This window comes from Hyperoodon ampullatus, assembly GCF_949752795.1.
Source record: "Hyperoodon ampullatus genome assembly, chromosome: X".
Lineage (NCBI taxonomy): Eukaryota > Metazoa > Chordata > Mammalia > Artiodactyla > Ziphiidae > Hyperoodon > Hyperoodon ampullatus.
Genome location: NC_136913.1, coordinates 56685626 through 56710921, shown reverse-complemented (window position 1 = coordinate 56710921; position 25296 = coordinate 56685626). Strand labels below are relative to the sequence as shown.

Here is a 25296-nt window from a genome sequence, read left to right as displayed (position 1 = left end):
GCTCCTCACCTCTCCCACCCTCGGAATGGTTAAGCTCTTTGAAGGTTGTCAACCTAGTGTGTGAAACCCGATTCGTGGTTTTAGTTCACATCTCCAGGATCAGCGGTGGCGAGCATCTTTTGGGGTGTAACTGGCCACTGCGATTTCCTCTTCTTTGAATTTGCCTCAGAGAGGGGGAAGGGCTGATGGAGCGAGACCAACCCCAATCTGTCCGCCAACCCCAGTCTGTCCGCTAAACCCGCCTGCCAATAACGTTTGCTGAGCCACATTTGATGCAGCAGTTGAGACAGAGACCATACAGAATGAAACTACAATCCCTTTGCTCTCTGGCTGACCCCTGATCACTGACTGCGGGACTCCTATGCCCATTCTCCTGTTGGGTCGTAAGGCTTGCGGTGGAAGGGAGACTGTCAAATGCTTTCGGCGCGTGCTAGGCGTCCAGTGCCTCCATCTTGACATTCCATCCTCACCACCCCTGGAGCCCGGCGCCCTCACTCCCCGATCCCCTGTATAGATGGGAAACGGAGGCTCAGAGCTGTGACTCTAACCGGAAAGGGGAGGCGGGACAGGAGGAGGCGGGCCGAGAGACTTGACAGAGGGAGGCACTCCCACCATCCCCTTCACCAGCCAACTGCTCGGACCGCCCACGGGCTTGAGGGCAAAGCAGAGGCCCTCGACCCCATTGGTTAGGCCTCGAGGGGACAGGAGAACAAGGCGCCCGCTGGTTGGCGGGGGCTGGACCAATGAGGAGGCCGCGGCGCGGGCGTGGGAGGCGCGCTGAAAGTCGCGCGTCGTGTCTTCTGAGGTGAGCTCGTGCGGCGCCTGAGGCGGTTGACGCTGCTCACTGAGCGCCCCCCGCCTCGTCCGCCGTGACGGCGACCGCGACTCGGGCCATCAACTGTCGCCCCGGTTCCGCGGCCGCCCGGGTCGCGACATGAGCTCCCCAGATGAGGTGTCTGTGTGGGGAACGGGTTTCGGCCCAGAGGGCGAGGAGCGGGCCGGCGTCCACCCGGCCGGCCGCGCAGTTCCGCGGGGACCCGACCCAGGCCCCGAGCCCAGGAAGCCGCCGAGCGGCGGGGGCGGGAGTGGCTGCCCGGATCCCAAGGGCTTCCAGTCAGAGCGGGAGATGCTAGAAGCGGGAGGGCCGGTGCTGTGTGGCCGCGAAGGCCGACCTGGCTCCCCGGCTGACGACACGAGGGACCTCCTGGACCTGGCCGAGGAGTCTGCGGCGGGCACCACGCAGCAGCTGTACGACTGGGACGTGCTGGGCTTCTGCACATACCCGTTAGCGGAGCCCTGCGCCTCCTTCGAAGTGTCCGCCGGCCTCGAGGCGGGTCCCGGCGGTCCAGGAGCGACCGCCCAGAGCTGTGGGGAAGCGCCGCCGGCTCTGGCCGGCCCTCTCCACCTCGGTGGGCCCGAAGCGGGCCGGGCCTGGGGGAATCCTAAGAGAGCCACTAAGCGTAGGTTGAACGTGGCTGCGGATCACCAGCGCTTCTCCGAGGAAGGCCTGGCCTGGCTGCTATCCGACTCCGAGTCCTCAGATGAGTTCAGTGAGACAGAGCTGATGACGGTGAGTACTTACCCCGGAGGAGGAGGCCAGGCCGAGCCCAGCAGACCCGAGGATCCCGGGGACACTCCCAGACACTCGAATTTCCAAGTCAGGGAGAATTTCCTTCACGTGACAGGCTCTTCCCTGTCCTCGGCTCTGCGAGGACTCTCTTCGGTTGTGGAAAGGCAGGGCGTGGGAGGGCAGGGCATCTCTTCCCCTAAGAAAATGCAGAGCGTGCTCTGGGGGAACGGGGGCAGCAAGCCCAGCTACCCGGGAGCTGCTGCTGCTGCTGCTACGGCAGGTGGCCTGCCGCAGGTCACTCCTAGGAAGAAGGGGACCCAGGAGAAGAAATCCCTCGGGGGAGCCTCCACACTTGCCCTGGGGAAAAACTTCCCTTCCTGGGGGCAGCGAATCTGGGCACCTCCGCTGGAACCGGCCACCTTCCCCCCAGTCTCTGGTATTCCGCTGCTTGGGAGATCCAAGAGGTATACCTTGGTCCCTTCCGGAACCAAACAGGCCAAGCACACCAGCGCTGAGAAGAAATCCGTGGTCACGTGGACAAGGGAGTCTGAGGCTGTGGCGGGAGAAGATCAGGACCCAAATAGAGACCCAGCCCCAAAGGGCCAAGTGAGTAGGCCAGGCTCCTCCTCTCTCCCCACTCTTCCCCGCCCCCACCGCACCCAGAGCACACGTCTTCACCCATGCTGCCTCTGTCCACCCCTCAGGGGTCGTCATTGGGTGCCCCTCGGTCACTGGGTCATTATGATGCCTGATCGGGCTCCTTTTACTAGGGACAAACAGTAAGGTAGCACTTCGGGTGTGCTGGGCCTGGTTCTCCACCCTTGGCCTGTTTCCAGCGTCCTCTGAGAGACTGGGGCTGGGATGGAAGGGAGGGCTGGTAGCTGAATTGGGTCGGGGGATCCCTTAAAAGCTTCCCCGAAAAGCCTCAGTATTTAGACTCACCAGCTTCCTGAATCCTATTTCCTAGGTGTTCCCCAGACCTTCCTTGCAGGGGCCCTGGGCTTACTCAGTGCCCCACTGTTGTCCCTAGATCACCTCTGCCTGCTGGCCTGGGGCTGACGGAGGGAGAAAGTGCTAATGAGATCAGCCTTTCAGTTCCCTTCCCAATTCCCTGCCTCACCCCGGCCTGAATCACACAACTCACTCTCTCTCTCTCTCACTCTCTCTCTCTCTCTCTCTCTCTCTCTCTCTCTCTCTCTCGCTCACACACACACACACACACACACACACACACACACACACACACACACACTTCCTTAGTCCAAATCGGTGAAAAATTTTTGTTTCAGCTGCCAGCTCACAGGCCAGGGACATCTTATCCGCACATGCATTGTGGAAAAGCCAGCAGTGGCGAGGTCGACCCCAGAGGCCCCCAAGATCCAGGAAACTCAGAGCCCTTGGCCCTGAACCAGGGAGAAGTCATGCCCAGTGGGCCTGGCCCCTCAGGTGAGTGTCGTGGGTTTGATATGAGGGGAGGGGAGAGGGGTGGAGGGCAGAAAGCTCTGGCTCTGTCTCTGTTGGGGGCACAGCCTTTCTCCCAGGCAGCTTCTCCCACAGGAGACGGGGTGCCGGCAGGGCTGGCCTTGAGCCACATCATCCTGTGTGTGGTGTTTGTGCGGCGGGGCTGATCGGTGGCAGTGCCACAAACAGCTCCTCCGGGTGCAGATTTACAGGGGAACAGCCTTTTCTGTTAAGTCCTTTTCGCCCACATTGCTCTCCCACGTGCTGGCTGTGGCTGCAGCTATGGGAGGGGCGAATCCAGAGGCACATAGCTTGGGGACCACAATGGCGAAATGGCTGCCCCCGGGTAACAGAGGAGGCAGGCCCAGAGAGAAGGTTCGGGCTTCTGGGCAGAGCAGGGGCGGCTGGTTGCCAGCAGAGGGTGGTGCTGCCTCACCTCACGGTAGACCGCACTTTACCCTTTCCACCTCACTGGGAGCCTGGGAAGCTGGATTGTGTGTCCTTTCCCTCTCAGGTGACTGGGAGCCACTTGACCATCCCCCAAGACCAGAAACGCCGCAGCAGCCACTGGGAATGCCGGGCTGTCCTCGGGTAATGCTTCGTCTGGCTCCTGGAAACGCAGGCCCAAACTCGAGGGTGGGATCTGGGTCCAAGTTCAGCTGACATGTGTGGGGCCACCCCTCCCCTGCCCCCATCACGTACCCCATGGAGGGAGCCCACCTGCTTTCCACTGAGGAGCCCTTGCCATTCTAGCCACCCGGCTTTGGGGTGGAGGGCCTGGTGGAGAGGAGAAGGTGGAGGAGAGAGGAGGCCAGATTATACTAATCATTTCTCTTCCTCCTGTGTCTGCTGGCCTAGTGTCTCGTGCTACAGAGAGAAGTAGACGACCTTAAGAAGAAACTTGGTATGAGGAACCAGGGACAGAGAGCGGTGTCTTAGTTCAGAACCCGGGTGGGCACCTGGGGTGGGGCTGGGCTGCAGGTGCAGTCGGCCTCGCAGGGACCAACATCACTGTGGGGAGGAGAACCTAGCAGGCCTGGCCCTGGAGCCGGCTGTGCATGTACAACTGGGCGTGTGTACAAGTAGCAAAGTACTGTCTGGACTGCATGCACACTTTGCCAACCAGACCAGTCCTAGGGAATCTCCTTCTGATAGGACTTTTAGAGATGCCTCGTTGATTTTCCCTTGAACTGCTGCTTGGTGTGGCTTCTAAGGTTCTTGTTGGATTGTTTGTGTGTGTGACGAGATCTGACTGGTTGTGGCACGGCCCACAGCATCAGAGCTGCTGGCACACTTTGTTTCCCTTTAGGAACCAGTTCCACATTCAATTTGGGTGGTGGGGAGTGATCTGGCCCAGAGCTCTTTGCATCGGGTCTGGAGGGGGTTTCAGGTTTCAGGGCTAGGCGGTTCCTCACAGGGATAGGGGGATGGGCTTCTATATCCCTCTCTCTGGAGTGCCTACTAATGCCTGTCCCTGTTGCAGACACCATGAAGGACATGGCTCTCATAATCCTGACACTTTGAAGTGAGTGTTACACACACCGTACCCCTTCCCACAGTCCTGGCTGTTGAGCAGGGCTGGGGGCTGGCCCTGGCTTGAGGCTCTTCCCTGACTCTGCTGTTTTACAGGTTGAGCCCTTCGTCTTCCTGCAAGAGGGGCAGCTGGTACCTTTGGAGCCCGGGAGCTGTGGCCAAGCTCGTTCCCTCCTGTTCTGCCTCAGCTAGGGCTTCCTCTACCCTTGTTTTGCCCCCTCCCCAGTTTCACAGCAGTTTCCAAATAAAGTACCTCTAATATTATGTGTTCTGCCTTCTCTCTGGAGGGGTAGGGGTAGGGTTAGGGGGCCGGGGCGGGGCACTGCTCCACGTCAGAGCCTTTTCCAGAACAGTATCTGTCGCATCCTGTGGTGGGGACTCTGGACCAGCCTCTGCTACCATCCCTGCAGTCAAGTCAGGGGACTGCCCCAGGTCTGGGTCCTGTGTGTGCTCTCCCTGGCCACATTGACACGTCCTCCCTTGCCCCCGAAGGCCCTCTTCTAATTCTCTCCAAACCACCCTCCTCCTTTGGGGTCTGGTGGTTCCCATTCATCTCTGCCATTCACCCTCCCCATCAGCAGGAACTCATGACCCCCTTCCAGAGCTCCAATCTGGAAGCATTCACATCCTCCCTGCCCTAGCCAGCTGACCACCCTCCTCCAGCCTGGTCGTCTCTATACCCTTGAGTGGATATTGGCCCGTCAGGTTCTATGGCAAGTGTGGTTAGTAGGTCTGTGTTCTTGCATGGTCCCTGTCAAATACTCTTCCATCAGCCCCATGACACAGATTTTCCTGGAAATTATATTTCTGTGTCCCAGCTCAATCTCCCAGACTGCCTCTTTACGACACACGAGATTGACTCTGAGCTCCATGTTCAATTTCCCCCTCACTGGAGGTTGGGGAGCACTTCCTTCCCTCAGCTGGGACCCAGGGCTGTACTAGCCTGAGACTCAGAGGGACAGATCTGTGTTTGAGTGCGGCGATTCTGCCTCGCGCCCTTCCCAAAAGACCGGTATTTTACTACACAAAAGGGGGTATGATGGTAAATAGGACATTCAAGGTTGGTGACTGTGTGTCCCTGTGTGTGAATAAAAGTAATCGGGGATAATCTCCCTTGAGGGAGAAAGATGTGATTCAGGGAGTAAAGGGAGTAGAGGCTGGTCCAGGTTCTGTAAGGCATCGAATGAGCAAAAGCAAGGGTCGGATCTGTTTTGTTCAAGGGTTGTCGTTAAATTCCCAAAGCATAGGCGGGGGAGGATGCAGAAGTCACCAAACCCCACGACAGGGTGTCGGGATGCTTGAAATGTTGGATTCGCTGGAGGAGGCTCTCGATCCTACTCTGTGATCCTATGATGTCTGACAGCTACTGTGGTTGTGGATGGAATGAGATTGGGAAGAGTGGCTCCTCAGAGTAGCTCATCTTAGAATCAGGGGACCCATATAAGAGACCACCCAACATGAGCTACCTGGGACAGGGGCAGGGTGGGCGCAGTGAGGATGGGAAGTAAGGAGTGACTGCGCCTGGACAATGGGGAGCACTTGAGTCCACCCTTCCCCCATATTCTCACAGTGACTCGCTTCCAGAGTCCATGGCATGAGCTCAGGTGGACAGACCACATGTGGGATGGGACAGTCACAGACCTCAGGGTCAGAAAAGAACGTTCGTGGGACTTAATCCTTCCACTCAAACCCCTCCCTAGGGAAGGTGGGCTTGACTGCTTAGTTTACAGCTTTGAGCCTGAACCTGATCCAGTGGTTTTTGCTTGGCGGTGTAGCACATCTCGCTGTTGTCTGAGTGAGTAAGTTTGGCAGAGACCTTCCAGCTGAAGTTTCTGCCCACCGAGACGTGCATGTAACTTGTGCCTGGGGAGAAGTCCAGCACCAGCATGAGCACTGCCTCTCGGCAGAGGGGGTCACGGGGCTGTTGTCTCCAGGGTGAGGAAATAGAGAAGCTTGTTGAAAGGGAGGTGACATGGGAGGGCGTGACCTCAACCCCTGGTGATGCATTTTCCCTGCCTCCCTTCCCTCCACTGAGCATACGATCTCTCTGTTCCGTGTTCTGACCAACCACCGCAGAAAAATGTTGCTGGAAACATGTATATCAGACGCTGTGGCTTGGCCCTGAGCTTTCCAGTTCCAGAGGGAAATAGTGGCAGGTCATACATCTGGGCCCCCGTGGGTAGGAGGAGGTCAGAACCCCACCCTCATTCAGTTCACCCCATTTGCCTTTCCCCTCAAGCCCCTTCTCCAGCCTGGGAGACAGTGGCGGCTGGCCTGGAGAGCCCTAGGCCCCATCCTGCCTGCTTCTGCTCCCTGCCCAATCACTGGGAAGTTACCCCCTCCCCACCCCACCCACTCCACACCAGCACCAGCCCAACCACAGGCCAACTGCTCTCTCTGGACTCTTTGGGAGAACTGACACAAACAAGGAAGGTAGGTGTAGGTGAGCCCTGGAGAGGGAGCTGTGTGTGGTGGGCAGAGTAGTCATGCCCAAAGTTGTCCAAATCCTAATTCCTGCTTATATGTTACCTTGCATGGCAACGGGGGGTTAAGCTTGCAGATGCAATAAAGGTTGCTACTCAGCTGAATTAAGGTGGGGAGACTCTCACCTGCATTGGCCGGGTCCAGCCAGGCACATTGGGGCTGCCTGGGTTGCCATGTGGACTGTGCCTGCATGATTCCAGTGCACGGCATTCAAATGACTGCAGTGTGCTTCGTGCCTCCTGTGCTTGTGTAGTGTTGAAGTCCTGATAAGTACCACTCAGACACAGGTGGAGGCCAGGCCGGTAGTTTTGGATCCTCCTTTGTCCAATCCCCTCTCTTGTCCTTTTGATGCACCCTCCAGCCTGACTTTTACAGTAATCATTCATTTTCTTTTAAAGGTTTTACAACTGCTCTCTAATAAACTAACCCTTCCAAAGATATAAAAGACAAATTACATTGAATTAAATATAAATCAAACACACCATACATATGTACATTGTAGAGACCATAAGCCCTCAATTAGACAAATAATTATTAACTGATCACTCCATGTAACTATACTCAGTTGATGGAGAGTTACATTGCCCATCCAGAAGTCCCCTATGTGTCCCTTTCAGTGAAGGAATCCAAATGGATAAATCTACATCCATTTATTTCACATTCTTGAGAAGGCCAAACTATAGGGATAGAAAACAGATTGGTGGTTGCCTGGGTCTGGGTGTTGAGACAAGGCTTTAAACTACCAAAGAGCATGAAGCAATTTTGGGGCTGATGAAGATGCTTTTTGTTTTGATTGTGGTGGTGGTTCTGTAACAGAATGTGTTTATAGAGGCTCATAGACCTTGTGTGTAACTTATATCTCAATAATCCCATATTATTAAAAAATATGAAAAGTAGACTTCAACTGCAGGAATAAAAAACTGTAGAAAAAAACAAACAGATGGAGACTAAGCAATATGTTATGAAACAACCAATGGATCACTGAGGAAATCAAAGAGGAAATCAAAAAATACCTAGAGACAAATGAAAAGGAAGACACAACGATCCAAAACCTATGGGATGCAGCAAAAGCAGTTCTAAGAGGGAATTTTATAGCAATACAATCTTACCTCAGGAAACAGAAAAAATCTCAAAGAAACAACCTAAGGTTACCTAAAGCAACTAGAGAAAGAACAAAGAAAACCCAAAGTTAATAGAAGGAAAGAAATCATAAAGATCAGAGGATAAATACATAGAGAGGAAGAAAGCAGTAGAAAAGATCAATGAAACTAAAAGCTGGTTCTTTGAAAAGATTAAAAAAAATTGATAAGCCTTTAGCCAGACTCATCAGGAAAAAAAGGGAGAGGACTCAATTCAATAAAATTAGAAATGAAAAAGGAGGAGTTACAACTGACACCACAGAAATACAAAGGATCATAAGAGACTACTACAAGCAACTATATGCCAATAAAATGGACAACCTAGAAGAAATGGCAAATTATTAGAAAGCTACAACCTTCCAAGACTGAAACAGGAAGAAATACAAAATAGGAACGGACCAATCACAAGTACTGAAATTGAAACTGTGATTTAAAACCTTCCAGCATACAAAAGTCCAGGACCAGATAGATGGCTTCATGGGCAAATTCTAGCAAACATTTAGAGAAGAGTGAACACCTATCCTTCTGAAACTATTCCAAAAACTTGCAGAGGAAGGAACACTCTCATACTCATTCTATGAGACGACCATCACCCTGATACCAAAAGCAGACAAAGATACCACAAAAAAGAAAAGAAAAGAAAAGAAAGAAAAGAAAAGAAAAGAAAAAAGGAAATTACAGGCCAATATCACTGATAACCATAGGCACAAAGATCCTCAACAAAATACTACCAAACCGTATCCAACACTACATTAAAAGGATCATACAACATGATCAAGTGGGATTTATACCAGGGATGCAAGAATTTTTCAATATACACAAATCAATCAGTGTGATACACCACATTAACAAATGGAAGAATAAAAACAATATGATCATCTCAACAGATGCAGAAAAAGCTTTTAACAAAATTCAACACCCATTTATGATTAAAAAACCCTCCAGAAAGTGGGCACTGAGGGCACCTATCTCAAAATAATAAAAGCCATATATGACAAACCCACAGCTAACATCATACTCAATTGTGAAAAGCTGAAAGCATTTCTTCTAAGATCAGGAACAAGACAAGGATGTCCACTCTCACCACTTTTATTCAACATAATTTTGGAAGTCCTAGCCACAGCAATCAGAGAAGAAAAAAAAAATAAGAGGAATCCAAAGAGGAAAAGAAGAAGTAAAACTGTCACTGTTTGCAGATGACATAATACTACACATAAAAAATCCTAAAGATGCTACCAGAAAATTACTACAGCTCATCACTGAATATGATAAAGTTACAGGATACAAAATTACTACACAGAAATCTCTTGCATCTCTATATGCTAACAATGAAAGATCAGAAAGATAAATTAAAAAAAACAATCCCATTTACCATCACATTAAAAAGAATAAAATACCAAGGAATAAACCTACCTAAGGAGACAAAAGACCTGTACTCTGAAATCTATAAGACACTAATGAAAGAAAGCGAACGTGACACAAACAGATGGAAAGATATACCATGTTATTGGATTGGAAGAATCAATATTGTCACAATGAATACACTACCCAAGGCAATCTACTAATTCAGTGCAATCCCTATCAAACTACCAATGGTATTTTCCACAGAACTAGAACAAAAAAAAAATTAACTTGTACGGAAACACAAAAGACCCAAATAGCCAAAGCTATCTTGAGAAAGAACAACAGAGCTGGAGGAATCAGGCTCCCTGACTTCAGACTATATTACAAAGCTACAGAAATCAAGACAGTATGGCACTGGCACACAAACAGAAATATAGATCAATGGAACAGGCTAGAAAGCCCTAAAATAAACCCATACACCTATGGTCAATTACTCTACAACAAAGAAGGCAAGAATATACAATGGAGAAAAGAAAATAAACTCAAAATGGATTAAAGACCTAAATATAACACCAGATACTATAAAACACTTAGAGGAAAACACAGGAAGAACACTCTTTGACATAAAGCACAGCAATATGTTTTTGGAACCACCTCCTAGAGTAATGAAAATAAAACCAAAAATAAACAAATGGGACCTAATTAAACTTAAAAGCTTTTGAGCAGCAAAGGAAACCATAAACAAAGGGAATAAAACCCACAGAATGGGAGAAAATATTTGCAAAGGAAGCAACCGACAAGGGATTCATCTCCAAAATATACAAATAGCTCATGCAGCTCATAAAAAAATAAAAAAAAACAAATGACCCAATGAAAAAGATGGACAGAAGATCTAAATAGAGATTTTTTTCAAAGAAGACATACAGATGGCCAAAAAGCCTATGAAAAGATCGCAGCATCACTAATTATTAGAGAAATGCAAATCAAAGCTACAATGAGGTATCACCTCATACCCATCAGAATGGCCATCATCAAAAAGTCTACACACAATAAATGCTGGATAAGGTGTGGAGAAAAGGGAACCATCCTACACTGCTGGTGGGAATGTAAATTTGTAAAACTACTGTGGAGAACAGTATGTAGGTTCCTTAAAAAACTAAAAATAGAACTACCATACGATCCAGCAGTCCCACTCCTGGGCATATATCCAGAGAAAACCATAATTCGAAAAGATACATGCACCCTAATGTTCACTGCAGCACTATTTACAATAGCCAAGACAAGGTAGCTACCTAAATGTCCATTGACGGAGGAATGGATAAAGAATATGTAGGGGGCTTCCCTGGTGGCGCAGTGGTTAAGAGTCTGCCTGCTGATGCAGGGGACGCAGGTTCGTGCCCCGGTCCGGGAAGATCCCACATGCCACGGAGCGGCTGGGCCCGTGAGCCATGGCCACTGAGCCTGTGCGTCCGGAGCCTGTGCTGCAAAACGAGAGAAGCCACAACAGTGAGAGGCCTGCGTATCGCAAAAAAAAAAAAAAGAAAAAGAATATGTGGCACATGACTTCCCTGGTGGCACAGTGGTTAAGAATCCGCTTGCCAATGCAGGGGACATGGGTTCAATCCCTGCTCTGGGAAGACCCTACATGCTATGGAGCAACTAAGCCCGTGCGCTACAACTACTGAGCCTGCGCTCTAGAGCCCACAGACAACGACTACTTAAGCCCATGCATCCTAGAGCCTGTGCTCCACAAGAGAAGCCACCACAATGATAAGATAAAGTTCTAACTCTCTTCTAGTGAATTAGAACATTCTCTAATGTTGCAATTCTAATGTGTCACACCACAACAAAGAGTAGCCCCTGCTCGCCACAACTAGAAAAAGCCCACGTGCCACAACGAAGACCCAACGCAGCCACAAAAATAAAGATCATGTGGTACATGTATACAATGGAATATTACTCAAGCAGAAAAAAGAATGAAATAATGCCATTTGCAGCAACATGGATGGACCTAGATATTATCATACTAAGTCAGACAAAGAAAGACAAATACCATATGACATCACTTATATGGGGAATCTAAAAAATGATACAAATGAACTTATTTACAAAACAGAAGCAGACTCACAGACTTCAAAAACCTGCTTATGATTACCAAATGGAAATGTTGTGGTGGGGGGGGATAAATTAGTAGTTTGAGATTAACAGATACACACTACTATATGTAAAATAGATACATATAGTAACAAGGACCTACTGTACAGCATAGGGAACACTACTCAGTATTCTGTAATAACCTATATGGAAAAATAATCTGAAAAAGAATGGATATATGAATATTTATGACTGAATCACTGTTCTGTACAACTGAAATTAACACAACCTTGTAAATTAACTATATTCCAATATAAAATAAAAGTTAAATTACAAAATAATTTTTTATATTTTTATTTTTGTAAAACATCTTTATTGTAGTATAATTGCTTTACAGTGCTGTGTTACTTTCTGCTTGATAACAAAGTGAATCAGTTATACATACACATATGTTCCCATATCTCTTCCCTCTTGCATCTCCCTTCCTCCCACACTCTCTATCCCACCCCTCTAGGTGGTCACAAGGCACCAAGCGGATCTCCCTGTGCTATGTGGCTCCTTCCCACTAGCTATCTATTTTACGGCTGGTACTGTATATATGTCCATGCCAATCACTCACTTTGTCTCAGCTTAACCTACCCCCTCCCCATATCCTCAAGACCATTCTCTAGTAGGTCTGTGTCTTTATTCCCGTCTTGCCCCTAGGTTCCTCATGACCAGTTTTTTTTGTTTATTTTTTTAGATTCCATATATTATATGTTAGAATACAGTATTTGTTTTTATCTTTCTGACTTACTTCACTCTCTATGACGGACTCTAAGTCCATCTACCTCACTACAAATAACTGAGTTTCGTTTCCTTTTATGGCTGAGTAATATTCCATTGTATATATGTGCCACATCTTCTTTATCCATTCATCTGTTGAGGGACATTTAGGTTGCTTCCATGTGCTGGCTATTGTAAATAGAGCTGCAGTGAACATTTTGGTACATGACTCTTCTTGAATTATGGTTTTCTCAGGGTATATGCCCAGTAGTGGGATTGCTGTGTAGTATGGTAGTTGTATTTTTCATTATTTAAGGAACCTCCGTACTGCTCTCCATGGTGGCGTATCAATTTATATTCCCACCAACAGTGCAGGGGGGTTCCCTTTTCTCCACACCCTCTCCAGCATTTATTGTTTCTAGATTTTTTGGATGATGGCCATTCTGACCGGTGTGAGATGATATCTCATTGTAGTTTTGATTTGCATTTCTCTAATGATTAATGATGTTGAGCATTCTTTCATGTGTTTGTTGGCAATCTGTATATCTTCTTTGGAGAAATGTCTATTTAGATCTTCTGCCCATTTTTGGATTGGGTTGTTTGTTTTTTTGATATAGAGCTGCATGAGCTGCTTGTAAATTTTGGAGATTAATCATTTGTCAGTTGGTTCATTTGCAAATATTTTTGCCCATAATGAGGTTGTCTTTCCGTCTTGTTTATGGCTTCCTTTGCTGTGAAAAACCTTTTAAGTTTCATTAGGTCCCATTTGTTTATTTTTGTTTTTATTCCAATTTGTTTATTTTTGTTTTTGTTTCAATTTCTCTAGGAGGTGGGTCAAAAAAGTTCTTGCTGTGACTTATGACATAGAGTGTTCTGCCTGGCTTTTCATCTAAGAGTTTTATAGTGTCTCTCCTTACATTTAGGTCTTTAATCCATTTTGACTTTATTTTTGTGTATGGTGTTAGGGAGTGTTCTAATTTCATTCTTTTATATGTAGCTGTCCAGTTTTCCTAGCCTCACTTATTGAACAGGCAGTCTGTTCTCCACTGTATATTCTTTCCTCCTTTATCCAAGATAAGGTGATTACATGTACGTGGGTTTATCTCTGGGCTTTCTATCCTGTTCCATTGATCTATATTTCTGTTTGTGTGCCAGTACCATAATGTCCTGATTAGTGTAGCTTTGTAGTATAGTCTGAAGTCAAGGAGCCTTGATTCCTCCAGCTCCATTTTTCATTCTCAAGATTGCTTTGGCTATTCGGGGTCTTTTCTGTTTCCATACAAATTGTGAAATTCTTTGTTCTAGTTCTGTGAAAAATGCCAGTGGTAGTTTGATAGGGATTGCATTGAATCTGTAGATTGCTTTGGGTAGTAGAGTCATTTTAACAATGTTGATTCTTCCAATCAAAGAACATGGTATATCTAGCCATCTATTTGTATCATCTTTAATTTCTTTCATCAGTGTCTTATAATTTTCTGCATACAGGTCTTTTGTCTCCTTAGGTAGGTTTATTCCTAAATATTTTTTCTCATTGTTGCAATGGTAAATGGGAGAGTTTTCTTGATTTCACTTTCATATTTTTCATCATTAGTGTATAGGAATGTCAGAGATTTCTGTGCATTAATTTTGTATCCTGTTACTTTACCAAATTCATTGATTAGCCCTAGTAGTTTTATGGTAGCATCTTTAGGATTCTCTATGTATAGTATCATTCCATCTGCAAACAGTGACATCTTTACTTCTTCTTTCCGGTTTGGATTCCTTTTATTTCCTTTTCTTCTCTGATTGCTGTGGCTAAAACTTCCAAAATTATATTGAATGAGAGTGGTGAGAGTGGGCAACCTTGTCTTGTTCCTGATCTTTGTGGAAATGCTTTCAGTTTTTCACCATTTAGGACGATGTTGGCTGCAGGTTTGTCATATATGGCCTGTATTGTGTTGAAGAAAGTTCCCACTATGCCAACTTTTTGCAGAGCTTTTATCATAAATGGACGTTGCATTTTGTCAAAAGCTTTCTCTGCATCTATTGAGATGATCATATGGTTTTCTCCTTCAATTTGTTAATATGGTGTATCACGTTGATTGATTTTCATGTTTTTAGGAATCCTTGGCTTCCTGGAATAAACCCCACTTGATATGGTGTATGATCCTTTTAATGTGCTGTTGGATTCTGTTTGCTAGTATTTTGTTGAGAATATTTGCATCTATGTTCATCAGTGATATTGGCCTATAGTTTTCTTTCTTTGTTAGATCCTTGTCTGGTTTTGGTTTCAGGGTGATGGTGAACTCGTAGAATAGATTTGGGAGTGTTCCTCTCTCTGCTATGTTTTGGAAGAGTTTGAGAAGGATAGGTGTTAGCTCTTCTCTAAATGTTTGATAGTATTCACCTGTGAAGCCTTCTGGTCCTGGGCTTTTGTTTGTTGGAAGATTTTTAATCATAGTTTCAATTTCGGTGCTTGTGTTTGCTCTGTTCATATTTTCTATTTCTTCCTGATTCAGTCTTGGCAGGTTGTTCATTTCTAAGAATTTGTCCATTTCCTTCAGGTTTTCCATTTTATTGGCATAGAGTTGCTTGTAGTAATCTCTCATGATCTTTTGTATTTCTGCAGTGTCATTTTTTACTTCTCCTTTTTCATTTCTAATTCTATTGATTTGAGTCTTCACCCTTTTCTTTCTTGATGAGTCTGGCTAATGGTTTGTCAATTTTGTTTATCTTCTCAAAGAACCAGCTTTTAGTTTTATTGATCTTTCCTATCGTTTCCTTCATTTCTTTTTCATTTATTTCTGATCTGATCTTTATGATTTCTTTTCTTCTGCTAACTTTTGGGTGTTTTTGTTTTTCTTTCTGTAATTGCTTTAGATGCAACATTAGGTTGCTTTTTCGAGATGTTTCCTGTTTCTTAAGGTAAGATTGCATTGCTATAGTCTTCCTTCTTAGAACTGCTTTTGCTGCATTCCATAGGTTTTGGGTCATCGTGTCTGCATTGTCAGTTGTTTCTAGGTATATTTTGATTTCCCCTCTGATTTCTTCAGTGATCACTTCGTTATTAAGTAGTGTATTGTTTAGCCTCCATATGTTTGTATTTTTACAGGTATTTTCCTGTAATTCATTTCTTTTTTTTAAAATCTTTATGACATTCTCTGCTCCTGTATCACCCTTTATTTTTTTTATTAGTTTCTGCTTTATAACAAAGTGAATCAGTCATACATATACATCTGTTCCCACATCCCTACCCTCATGCATCTCCCTCCCTCCCACCCTCCCCATCCCACCCCTCCAGGCGGTCACAAAGCACCGAGCTGATCTCCCTGTGCTCTGCGGCTGCTTCCCACTATCTATCTACCTTACGTTTGGTAGTGTATATATGTCCATGCCTCTCTTTCGCTTTGTCACAGCTTCCCCTTCCCCCTCCCCATATCCTCAAGTCCATTCTCAAGTAGGTCTGTGTCTTTATTCCCGTTTTATCCCTAGGTTCTTCATGACATTTTTTTTAATTCCATATATATGTGTTAGCATACGGTATTTGTCTTTCTCTTTCTGACTTACTTCACTCTGTATGACAGACTCTAGGTCTATCCACCTCATTACAAATAGCTCAGTTTCGTTTCTTTTTATGGCTGAGTAATATTCCATTGTATATATGTGCCACATCTTCTTTATCCATTCATCCGATGATGGACACTTAGGTTGTTTCCAGCTCCGGGCTATTGTGAATAGAGCTGCAATGAACATTTTGGTACATGTCTCTTTTTGAATTATGGTTTTCTCAGGGTATATGCCTAGTAGTGGGATTGCTGGGTCATATGGTAGTTCTATTTTTAGTTTTTTTAAGGAACCTCCATACTGTGTCATGGTCAGAAATGATACTTGATACAATTTCAATTTTCTTAAATTTACCAAGGCTTAATTTGTGACCCAAGATATGATCTATCCTGGAGAATGTTCCATGAGCACTTGAGAAAAAATTGTATTCTGTTGTTGTTGGATGGAATATCTTATAAATATCAATGAACTCCATCTTGTATAATGTATGATATAAAGCTTGTGTTTCCCTATTTATTTTCATTTTGGATGATCTGTCCATTAGTGAAAGTGGGGTGTTAAAGTCCCCTACTCTGAATGTTTTACTGTCGATTTCCCCTTTTATGGCTGTTAGTATTTGCCTTATGCTTTGAGGTGCTCCTATTTTGGGTGCATAAATATTTACAATTGTTATACCTTCTTCTTGGATCGATTCCTTGATCATTATGTAGTGTCCTTCTTTGTCTCTTCTAGTAGACTTTTTTCAAATTTTTTTAATTTTTTTGCATTACACGGGCCTCTCACTGTTGTGGCGTCTCCCGTTGCAGAGCACAGGCTCCAGGCGCACAGGCTCAGTGGCCATGGCTCACGGGCCCAGCTGCTCCATGGCATGTGGGATCTTCCCAGACCAGGGAACCAACCTGCATCCCCTGCACTGGCAGGTGGACTCTGAACCACTGTGCCACCAGGGAAGCCCTCTAGTAGTCTTTATTTTAAAGTCTATTTTGTTTGGTATGAGAAGTGTGACTTCAGCTTTCTTTTGGTTTCCATTTGCATGAAATATCTTTTTCCATCCCCTTATTTCAGTCTGTATGTGTCTCTAGGTCTGAAGTGGGTCTCTTATAGACAGCATATATATGGGTCTTGTTTTTGTATCCATTCAGCCAGTCTGTGCCTTTTGGTGGGAGCATTTAATCCATTTACATTTAAGGTAATTATCAATATGTATGCTCCTATTCCCATTTTCTTAATTCCTTTGTGTTTGTTATTGTAGTTCTTTCCCTTCTCTTGTGTTTATTCCCTAGAGAAGTTCCTTTAGCATTTGTTGTAAAGCTGGTTTGGTGGTGTTGAACTCTCTCAGCTTTTGCTTTTCTGTGAAGGTGTTAATTTCTCCATCAAACCTGAATGATATCCTTGCTGGGTGGAGTAATCTTGGTTGTAGGTTTTTCTCCTTCATCACTTTAAATATGTCCTGCCTGTCCCTTCTGGCTTGAAGAGTTTCTGCTGAAAGACCAGCTGTTAACCTTATGGGGATTCCCTTGTGTATCATTTGTTGTTTTTCCCTTGCTGCTTTTAATATGTTTTCTTTGTATTTAATTTTTGTCAGTTTGATTAATATGTGTCTTGGCATGTTTCTCCTTGGATTTATCCTGTATGGGACTCTCTGTGCTTCCTGGACTTGATTAACTACTCCCTTTCATATATTAAGGAAGTTTTCAACTATAATCTCTTCAAATATTTTCTCAGTCCCCTTCTTTTTCTCTTCGTGTTCTGGGACCCCTATAATTCGAATGTTGTTGCGTTTAATGTTGTCCCAGATGTCTCTGAGACTGCCCTCAGTTCTTTTAATTCTTTTTTTCTTTATTCTGCTCTGCAGTAGTTATTTCCACTATTTTATCTTCTAGGTCACTTATCTGTTCTGATGCCTCAGTTTTTCTGCTATTGATCCCTTCTAGCGTATTTTTAATTTCATTTATTGTTTTGTTCTTCATTGCTTGTTTCAGCTATAGTTCTTCTAGGTCCTTGTTAAATGTTTCTTGCATTTTCTCTATTCTATTTCCAAGATTTTGGATCATCTTTACTGTCATTATTCTGAATTCTTTTTCAGGTAGACTGCCTATTTCCTCTTCATTTTTTAGGTCTGGTGGGTTTTTATCTTGCTCCTTCATCTGCTGTGTGTTCTTCTGTCTTCTCATTTCGCTTATCTTACTGTGTTGGGGGTCTCCTTTTTCAGGCTGCAGGTTTGTAGTGTCCATTGTTTTTGGTGTCTGTCCCCAGTGGCTAAAGTTGTTTCAGTGGGTTGTGTAGGCTTCCTGGTGGAGGGGACTAGTGCCTGTGTTCTGGTGGATGAGCCTGGATCTTGTCTTTCTGGTGGGCAGGTCCATGTCTGGTGGTGTGTTTTGAGTTGTCTATGGCCTTATTATGATTTTTGGCAGCCTCTCTGCCAATGGGTGTGATTGTGTTTCTGTCTTGCTAGTTGTTTGGCCTAGGGTGTTCAGCACTGTAGCTTGCTGGTCGTTGAGTGAAGCTGGGTGCTTGTGTTGAGATGGAGATCTTTGTGAGATTTTCGCCATTTGATATTATGTGGAGCTGGGAAGTCTCTTGTGGACCAGTGTCCTGAAGTTGGCTCTCCCACCTCACAGGCACAGCAGTGACTCCTGGCTACAGCACCAAGAGCCTTTCATCCACACAGCTCAGAATAAGAGGGAGAAAAAGTATAAAGAAAGAAAGTAAGAGGGTAAAATAAAATAAAATAAGATAAAATAAAATAAAATAATTAAAATAAAAAATAATTATTAAGAAAAAAATTTTAACTAAAAAAACAAGGTGGATAGAACGCTAGGACAAATGGTGAAAGCAAAGCTATACAGACAAAATCTCTCACAGAAGAATACACATACACACAAAAAGAGGAAAAGGGGAAAAATAATAAACCTTGCTCTCAAAGTCCACCTCCTCAATTTGGGATGATCCGTTGTCTATTCATATATTCTGCAGATGCAGGGTACATCATGTTGATTGTGGAGATTTAATGTGCTGCTCCTGAGCCTGCTGGGAGAGATCTCCCTTTCTCTTCTTTGTTCTCACAGCTCTCGGGGATCAGCTTTGGATTTGGCCCCACCTCTGCGTGTAGGTTGCCTGAGGACCTCCATTCTTAGCTCAGACAGGACGGGGTTAAAGGAGCAGCTGATGTCGGGGCTTAGCTCAGTCAGGCCAGGGGGAGGGAGGGGTGTGGATGCAGGGCGAGCCTGCAGTTGCAGAGGCCAGCGGGACGTTGCACCAGCCTGAGGCGCACCGTGCCTTCTCCCTGGGAAGTTGTCCCTGGATCACAGGACCCTGGCAGTTTCAGGCTCTACAGTCTCCCGAGTGGGGAGGTGTGGATAGTCGCCTGTGCTCGCACACAGGCTTCTTGGTGGTGGCAGCAACAGCCTTAGCGACTCATGCCCATCTGTGTTGTCCGCCCTGTTAGCCGCAGCTCGCGCCAGTCTCTGGAGCTCCTTTAAGGAGTGCTATTAATCCCCTCTCCTCATCCACCAGGAAAGAAACAGGGAAGAAAAAGTCTCTTGCCTCTTCAGCAGGTCCAGAATTTCCCCTGGAATCCGTCCCGGCTAGCCGTTTTGCACTAACCCCCTGTAGGCTGTGTTCATTTCGCCAACCCCAGTCTTCTCCCTGCACTCCAACTGAAGCCCGATCCGCAGCTCCCAGCCCTGCCCACCCAGGCGGGTGAGCAGACAAGCGTCTCGGGCTGGTGAGTGCGGGTTGGCACCGTTCCTCTGTGCAGGAATCTCTCTGCTTTGCCCTCCGCACCCCTGTTGCTGTGCTCTCCTCTGTGGCTCCAAAGCTTCCCCTCTCTGCCACCCACAGTCTCCACCCACAAAGGGGCTTCCTGGTGTGTGGAAACCTTTCCTCCTTCACAGCTCCCTCCCACTGGTGCAGGTCCCGCCCCTATTCTTATGTCTCTGTTTATTCTTTTTTCTTTTGCCCTTCCCAGGTACGTGGGGTGTTTCTTGCCTTTTGGGAGGTCTGAGGTCTTCTGCCAGTGTTCAGTAGGTGTTCTGTAGGAGTTGTTCCACGTGTAGATGTATTTCTGGTGTATCTGTGGGGAGGAAAGTGATCTCCGTGTCTTACTCTTCTGCCATCTTCCCCCTCTCTCTATTTTAGTCTTTTTGATGTGATGGTAAATGGGATTGTTTCCTTCATCTCTCTTTCTGATCTTTCATTGTTATTTTATAGGAAAGGAAGAGATTTTGGTGTATTAATTTTGTATCCTCCAAGTTTACCAAATTCTTTGATGAGCTCTAGTAGTTTTCTCGTACCATCCTTAGGATTCTCTATGTATATAATCATGTCATCTGCAAACAATGACAGTTTTACTTATCTTTTCCAATTTGGTTTCCTTTTATTTATTTTTCTTCTCTGATTGACATGGCTAGGACTTCCAAAACTATTTTGAATAAAGTGGTGAGAATGGACATCCTTGTCTTGCTCCTGATCTTAGAATAAGTGCTTTCAGGTTTTCAACATTTAGTATGCTGTTACCTGTAGGTTTGTCATATATGGCCTTATTATTTTGAGGTAGTTTCCCTCTAAGCCCATTTTTCTGGAGAGGTTTTATCATAAATGTGTGAACTTTGTCAAATGCTTTTTCTGCATCTACTGAGATGATCATATGGTTTTTATTCTTCAATTTGTTAATGTGGTGTATCACATTGATTGATTTGCATATATTGAAGAATCCTTGTGTCCCTGGGATAAATCCCACATGATCATGTTGTATGATCCTTTTAAAGTTTGTTTTGGATTCGGGTTGCTGTGTTGAGGATTTTTGTATCTATGTTCATCTATTATATTGGCCTGTAATTTTCTTTTCTTTGATATCTTTGATTTTGATATCAGGCTGATGGTGGCTTCCTGGAATTAGCTGGGGAGTGTTTTTTCCTCGACAGTTTTTTTGGAAGGGTTTCAGAAATGTAAGTGTAAACACTTCTCTCTATGTTTGATAGAATTTGCCTGTGAAGCCATCTGGTCCTGGACTTTTGTTTGTTGGAAGATTTTTCATCACAGTTTCAATCTCATTACTTGTGATTGGTATGTTCATATTTTCTACTTCTTCCTGGTTCAGTCTTGGAAGGTTGTATCTTTCTAGGAATTTGTCCATTTCATCTAGGCTATATATTTTATTGGCATATAGTTGCTTGTAATTATCTCTTATGATCCTTTGCATTCCTGTGGTGTCCATTGTAAGTTCTATTTCACTTCTAATTTTATTGATTTGAATCTCTCCCCCTTTTATCTTGAAGAGGCTGGCTAAAAGTTTATCAGTTTTGTTTATCTTCTCAAAGAACCAGCTTTTAATTTTATTGATCTTTGATATTTTTTTCTTCATCTCTATTTCATTTATTTCTGCTCTGATCTTTATGATTTCTTTCCTTCTACTATCTTTGGGTTTTGACTTTTCTTCTTTCTCTAGTTGCTTTAGGTGCAAGGATAGGTTATTTATTTGATATTTATCTTGTTTCTTGAGGTAGGGTTGTATTGATAAAAACTTCCCTCTTAGAACTGCTTTTGCTGCATCCCATAGGTTTTTGATTATCTATTTTGTTGTCATTTTTCTATAGGTATTCTTTGATTTCCTCTTTGATTGCTTCAGGATCCACTGGTTGTTTAGTAGCATATTGTTTAGGCTACATGGGTCTGTGTTTTTTATAATTTTTTTCTTGTAATAATTGATTTCTAATCTCATAGCTTTGTGATTGGAAAAGATGCTTGATATAATTTCAATTTTATTCAATTTACTGAGGCTTGATTTGTGACCCAAGATGTGGTGTATCCTGGAGAATGTTCTGTGTGCACTTGACAAGAAAGTGTAATCTGCTGTTTTCGGATGGAATGTCCTATAAACATCAATGAAGTTCATCGTGTTTAATGTATCATTTAAAGCCTGTGTTTCCTGTTTTATTTTCATTTTGGATGATCTTTCCATTGGTGAAAGTGGGGTGTTAAAGTCCTCTACTATGACTGTCTTTTGATGTCAGCCCCCTAGTGGGTGTGTTGGGTCCAGGGGCTTGTGTAAACTTCCTGGTTGAAGAGACTGGTGCCTGCCCTCTGGTAGATGGAGCTGAGTCTTTTCCTTCTGATGGGCAGGGCCACAACATGCAATGAGTTTTCAGGTGTCTCTGAGCTTAGTATGAGTAGTCAGCCTGTTGGCTGATGGGTGCGGCTGTATTCCTGTGTTGCTGTTTGTTTGATCTGAGGCAATCAGCACTGAAGTTTGCAGGCAGTTGCATGGAGCCGAGACTTTGTGCTGAGATGGTGACCTCCAGGTGAACTCACACTGATTAATATTCCCTGGAGATTAGAGTCATCACTCCCACCCTGGTGGCTCACATTCAACCCCTTGCCAGGCAACCAAGACCCCACAAGCCATGCAGCATGGCCAAAAAAAGAAGATAGGAAAAGAAAATAAACAAACAAAACTCAAGACAAATAACAAAAAGTATCAAACAAAACAAGCAAACAATACCCAAGATAAATAATAAAAACAAAACCAAACAAAACTAAAAACAAACTAAAAACACACAAACAACAACAAAACAAACGAATAAAAATAAAATTAAGTAAGAAAACATCCAAACAAACAGAATAACCCCAAAACCAAAACAAACAATAAAAGCAAAACAAAAACACAAAGTAAAAGAAATACAGAAACAAGTTGAAAAATAAAAGCAAAGAAACAAAAAACAAACACAAAAAATTGACCAAAAAAGATGAAGACAGGGCTTCCCTGGTGGCTCAGTGGTTGAGAGTCTGCCTGCCAATGTAGGGGACACAGGTTCATGTGCCGGTCTGGGAAGATCCCACATGCCACGGAGCAGCTAGGCCCGTGAACCATGGCCACTGAGCCTGCACGTCTGGAGCCTGTGCTCTGCAGTGGGAGAGGCTGCAACAGTGAGAGGCCTGCATACCACAAAAAAAAAAAAAGATGAAGACAAAACAAAACAGAAGAAAACCAAAATGAGCAAAAGAATAAACAAACCAAAAAACAGAAGAAAAGAAAAATTATCAAAAACCAAAAACAGAAACCAAGCAAGCAAGCAAAAAAACCCCAAAACAATAAAAAAAAATAAAATAAAAAATAGAAAAATAAAACTTAAAAAAATAAACAATTAAATAAGAAATTAAAATAAAAAATTTCCTGGGTCCTCCTTTATCAGGTTCCTTGTCCCCGTGCTGAGCCACAGCCAATCCCTGCCTCCTCTGGAGGTTCTCCACTACCTCTAGGTATGTTTATGGACCCACTGTGGGCACCGTGGTGGAAGTTCAGACTCTGTTCTGGCCCAACTCCCACATATACTTGCCCCCAAAGCACACAGCTGGTAAAGCTAGACCAGTCTCAGTTGTGGGATCACTCATTGTCCTTTCAGATATTCTGCAGTTGCTAGGTTTCCAGGCGATAGGGGGTGAAGGCAGGGCTGACTGTGTCATACTTGCTCACTTAGGTGGGAGGGGCAAGCAGCAGCAACAGACTCAGGGGCACGTGCTCACTCACACAGGGCAGGGACAAGTCTTCCACGGCTGAGTTACACATGTTCACTCTGATGGGGTCCCCCTATAGTGCCCATGGTGTCAGAGGCTGTCAGGAGTTTGCAACAGACTGGGGCATGCTTGCTTTGGTAGGAGTCCCTCCCAGTGCCCACAGAGGCAGGGGCTGGCGTGTGGGGAGAGAGTCTGTGATGGTGGCCCTGCCCCCTGTGTGCCACTCCACAATGGCACCTCGTTTCTGAGGCAGACCATGCTTCTTCTAGGAGTATTCCGTCTGTGGAGCTTCTCACTCCCGTCCCCTCAGGCCATCTCCACATATCCAACAGCAGTCCTCTCCCTGGGTCTGCTCTTCTAGTGCCACACTTTATCACCCAGCTCCTGCCAGCATTGGCAGAACCTCAGGAGGCCCTATCAGAGGTGGTGCACAGGACTGCTGGGGTCTGTGCAGCCAAAGGAGGCCTTGGCTTGAGGGGGGTGGCAAGCCTGCTCAGATGGGCTCCCATCCCAGTGCCCATGGAAGCCGGGGCTAGTGTGTAGGGACGGGGGTTGCAATGGTGGTCCCACCCCTTATGCATCATTCAATAATTGCTCTGTGCTTCTATGGTGGCCCAGGTTTCCTCTACAATCTTTCCCAATTGTGGAGCTCCCATGTCCTTCTCTTCAGGCTGTCTCCTAACAGACAACAGCTGGCCCCTCCCTGGGTCCACTCTCCAAACTCCACTTTCCAGCACCCAGCCCCGCTACACACCAGGAGACACACAACTCAGGGTGGGGTGTATAGGGCTGTGGCACGGACCATGCACATAGGTCTTACTCTGTCTTGCCTTTCACAGACTTGTTACTGTGTTCCTTTCTGATCCCCTGAAGGTCCCTCTCAGTCCCAGCTGATCTCCCCTCTGTGAGGGGGCTTCTTTTAGTGTGGGAACCTCTTCTATCCTTCAACTCCAACCCCAGGGGTGATGGTCCCTTCCCGTTTCCTCTTTTCATTTTTTCTTTCATTCATCCTACCTGGTTGCATCGGGATTTTTCTTGTCCATTTAGGTGTCCAAGGTCCTCCACTAGTGTTAAGCAGGTGCTCTGTGAGAACTGTTCCATTTGTAGATGTATTCTTGATGTACTTGTGAGGTGAGGCAAACTCCACATCCTCCTATTCTGCCACCTTGACTCCTCTTCTTGTTTCTTCTTTGTTATTTGATGACAATTACTAACAGGATGCTTTGATTCCTTTATCATAATCTTTTGTATATCTTCTACACATTTTTCCATTTTGGTTACTATGAGGCTTACATAAAATATATTGATAACATCCTGGTAACTGATAACTTCAGTTGCACACATAAACTTTGTACTATAACTTCTCCCCCTTAACATTTTGTTATTAACATCTCTATTTATATATTTTCTATATTGTGTATCCACTATCAAATTACTGTCTTTAGAGTTATTTTTAATACATTTGTATTTTTAACTTTAAATCTAGAGTTGTAAGTGAATTATGCACTACCTTTGACTTATTAGACAATCTGAATTTGTATATTTACTATCATCAGTGAGTTTTATACATATGCTTATATGTTTTTATAGTATTAATTATAATCCTTTTATTTTCCTTTGAAGAATTTCTTTTAGTATTTCTTGATAAGTTAGATCTAGTGGTGATGAACTCCCTCAGCTTTTGGGTTATTTTTGGCTGGGGGACATCTTTATCTTTCCTTCATGTCTGAAGGACAGTTTTGCCAAGTATAGTAATCATCACTGACAGGTTTTTTCCCTTTAATATTTTGAATATATCATTCCCCACGCTCCTTGCCTACAAAGTTTCTGTTGATGAATTCCCTCATA

The 25296-nt window shown here is 44.9% G+C and overlaps 1 protein-coding gene across 1 annotated transcript; it reads left to right on the top strand.

Annotated features, from left to right (window-relative positions):
- Window positions 1-934: 934 nt before the first annotated feature.
- LOC307069661 (uncharacterized protein CXorf49 homolog) lies at window positions 935-3694 on the top strand (the record flags this gene model as incomplete). The annotated part of the gene is made up of 3 exons (XM_079728014.1): window positions 935-2176; window positions 2860-3016; window positions 3312-3694. 3 exons carry the CDS (start codon window positions 935-937, stop codon window positions 3692-3694), a joined length of 1782 nt encoding a protein of 593 aa, XP_079584140.1.
- Window positions 3695-25296: the final 21602 nt, after the last annotated feature.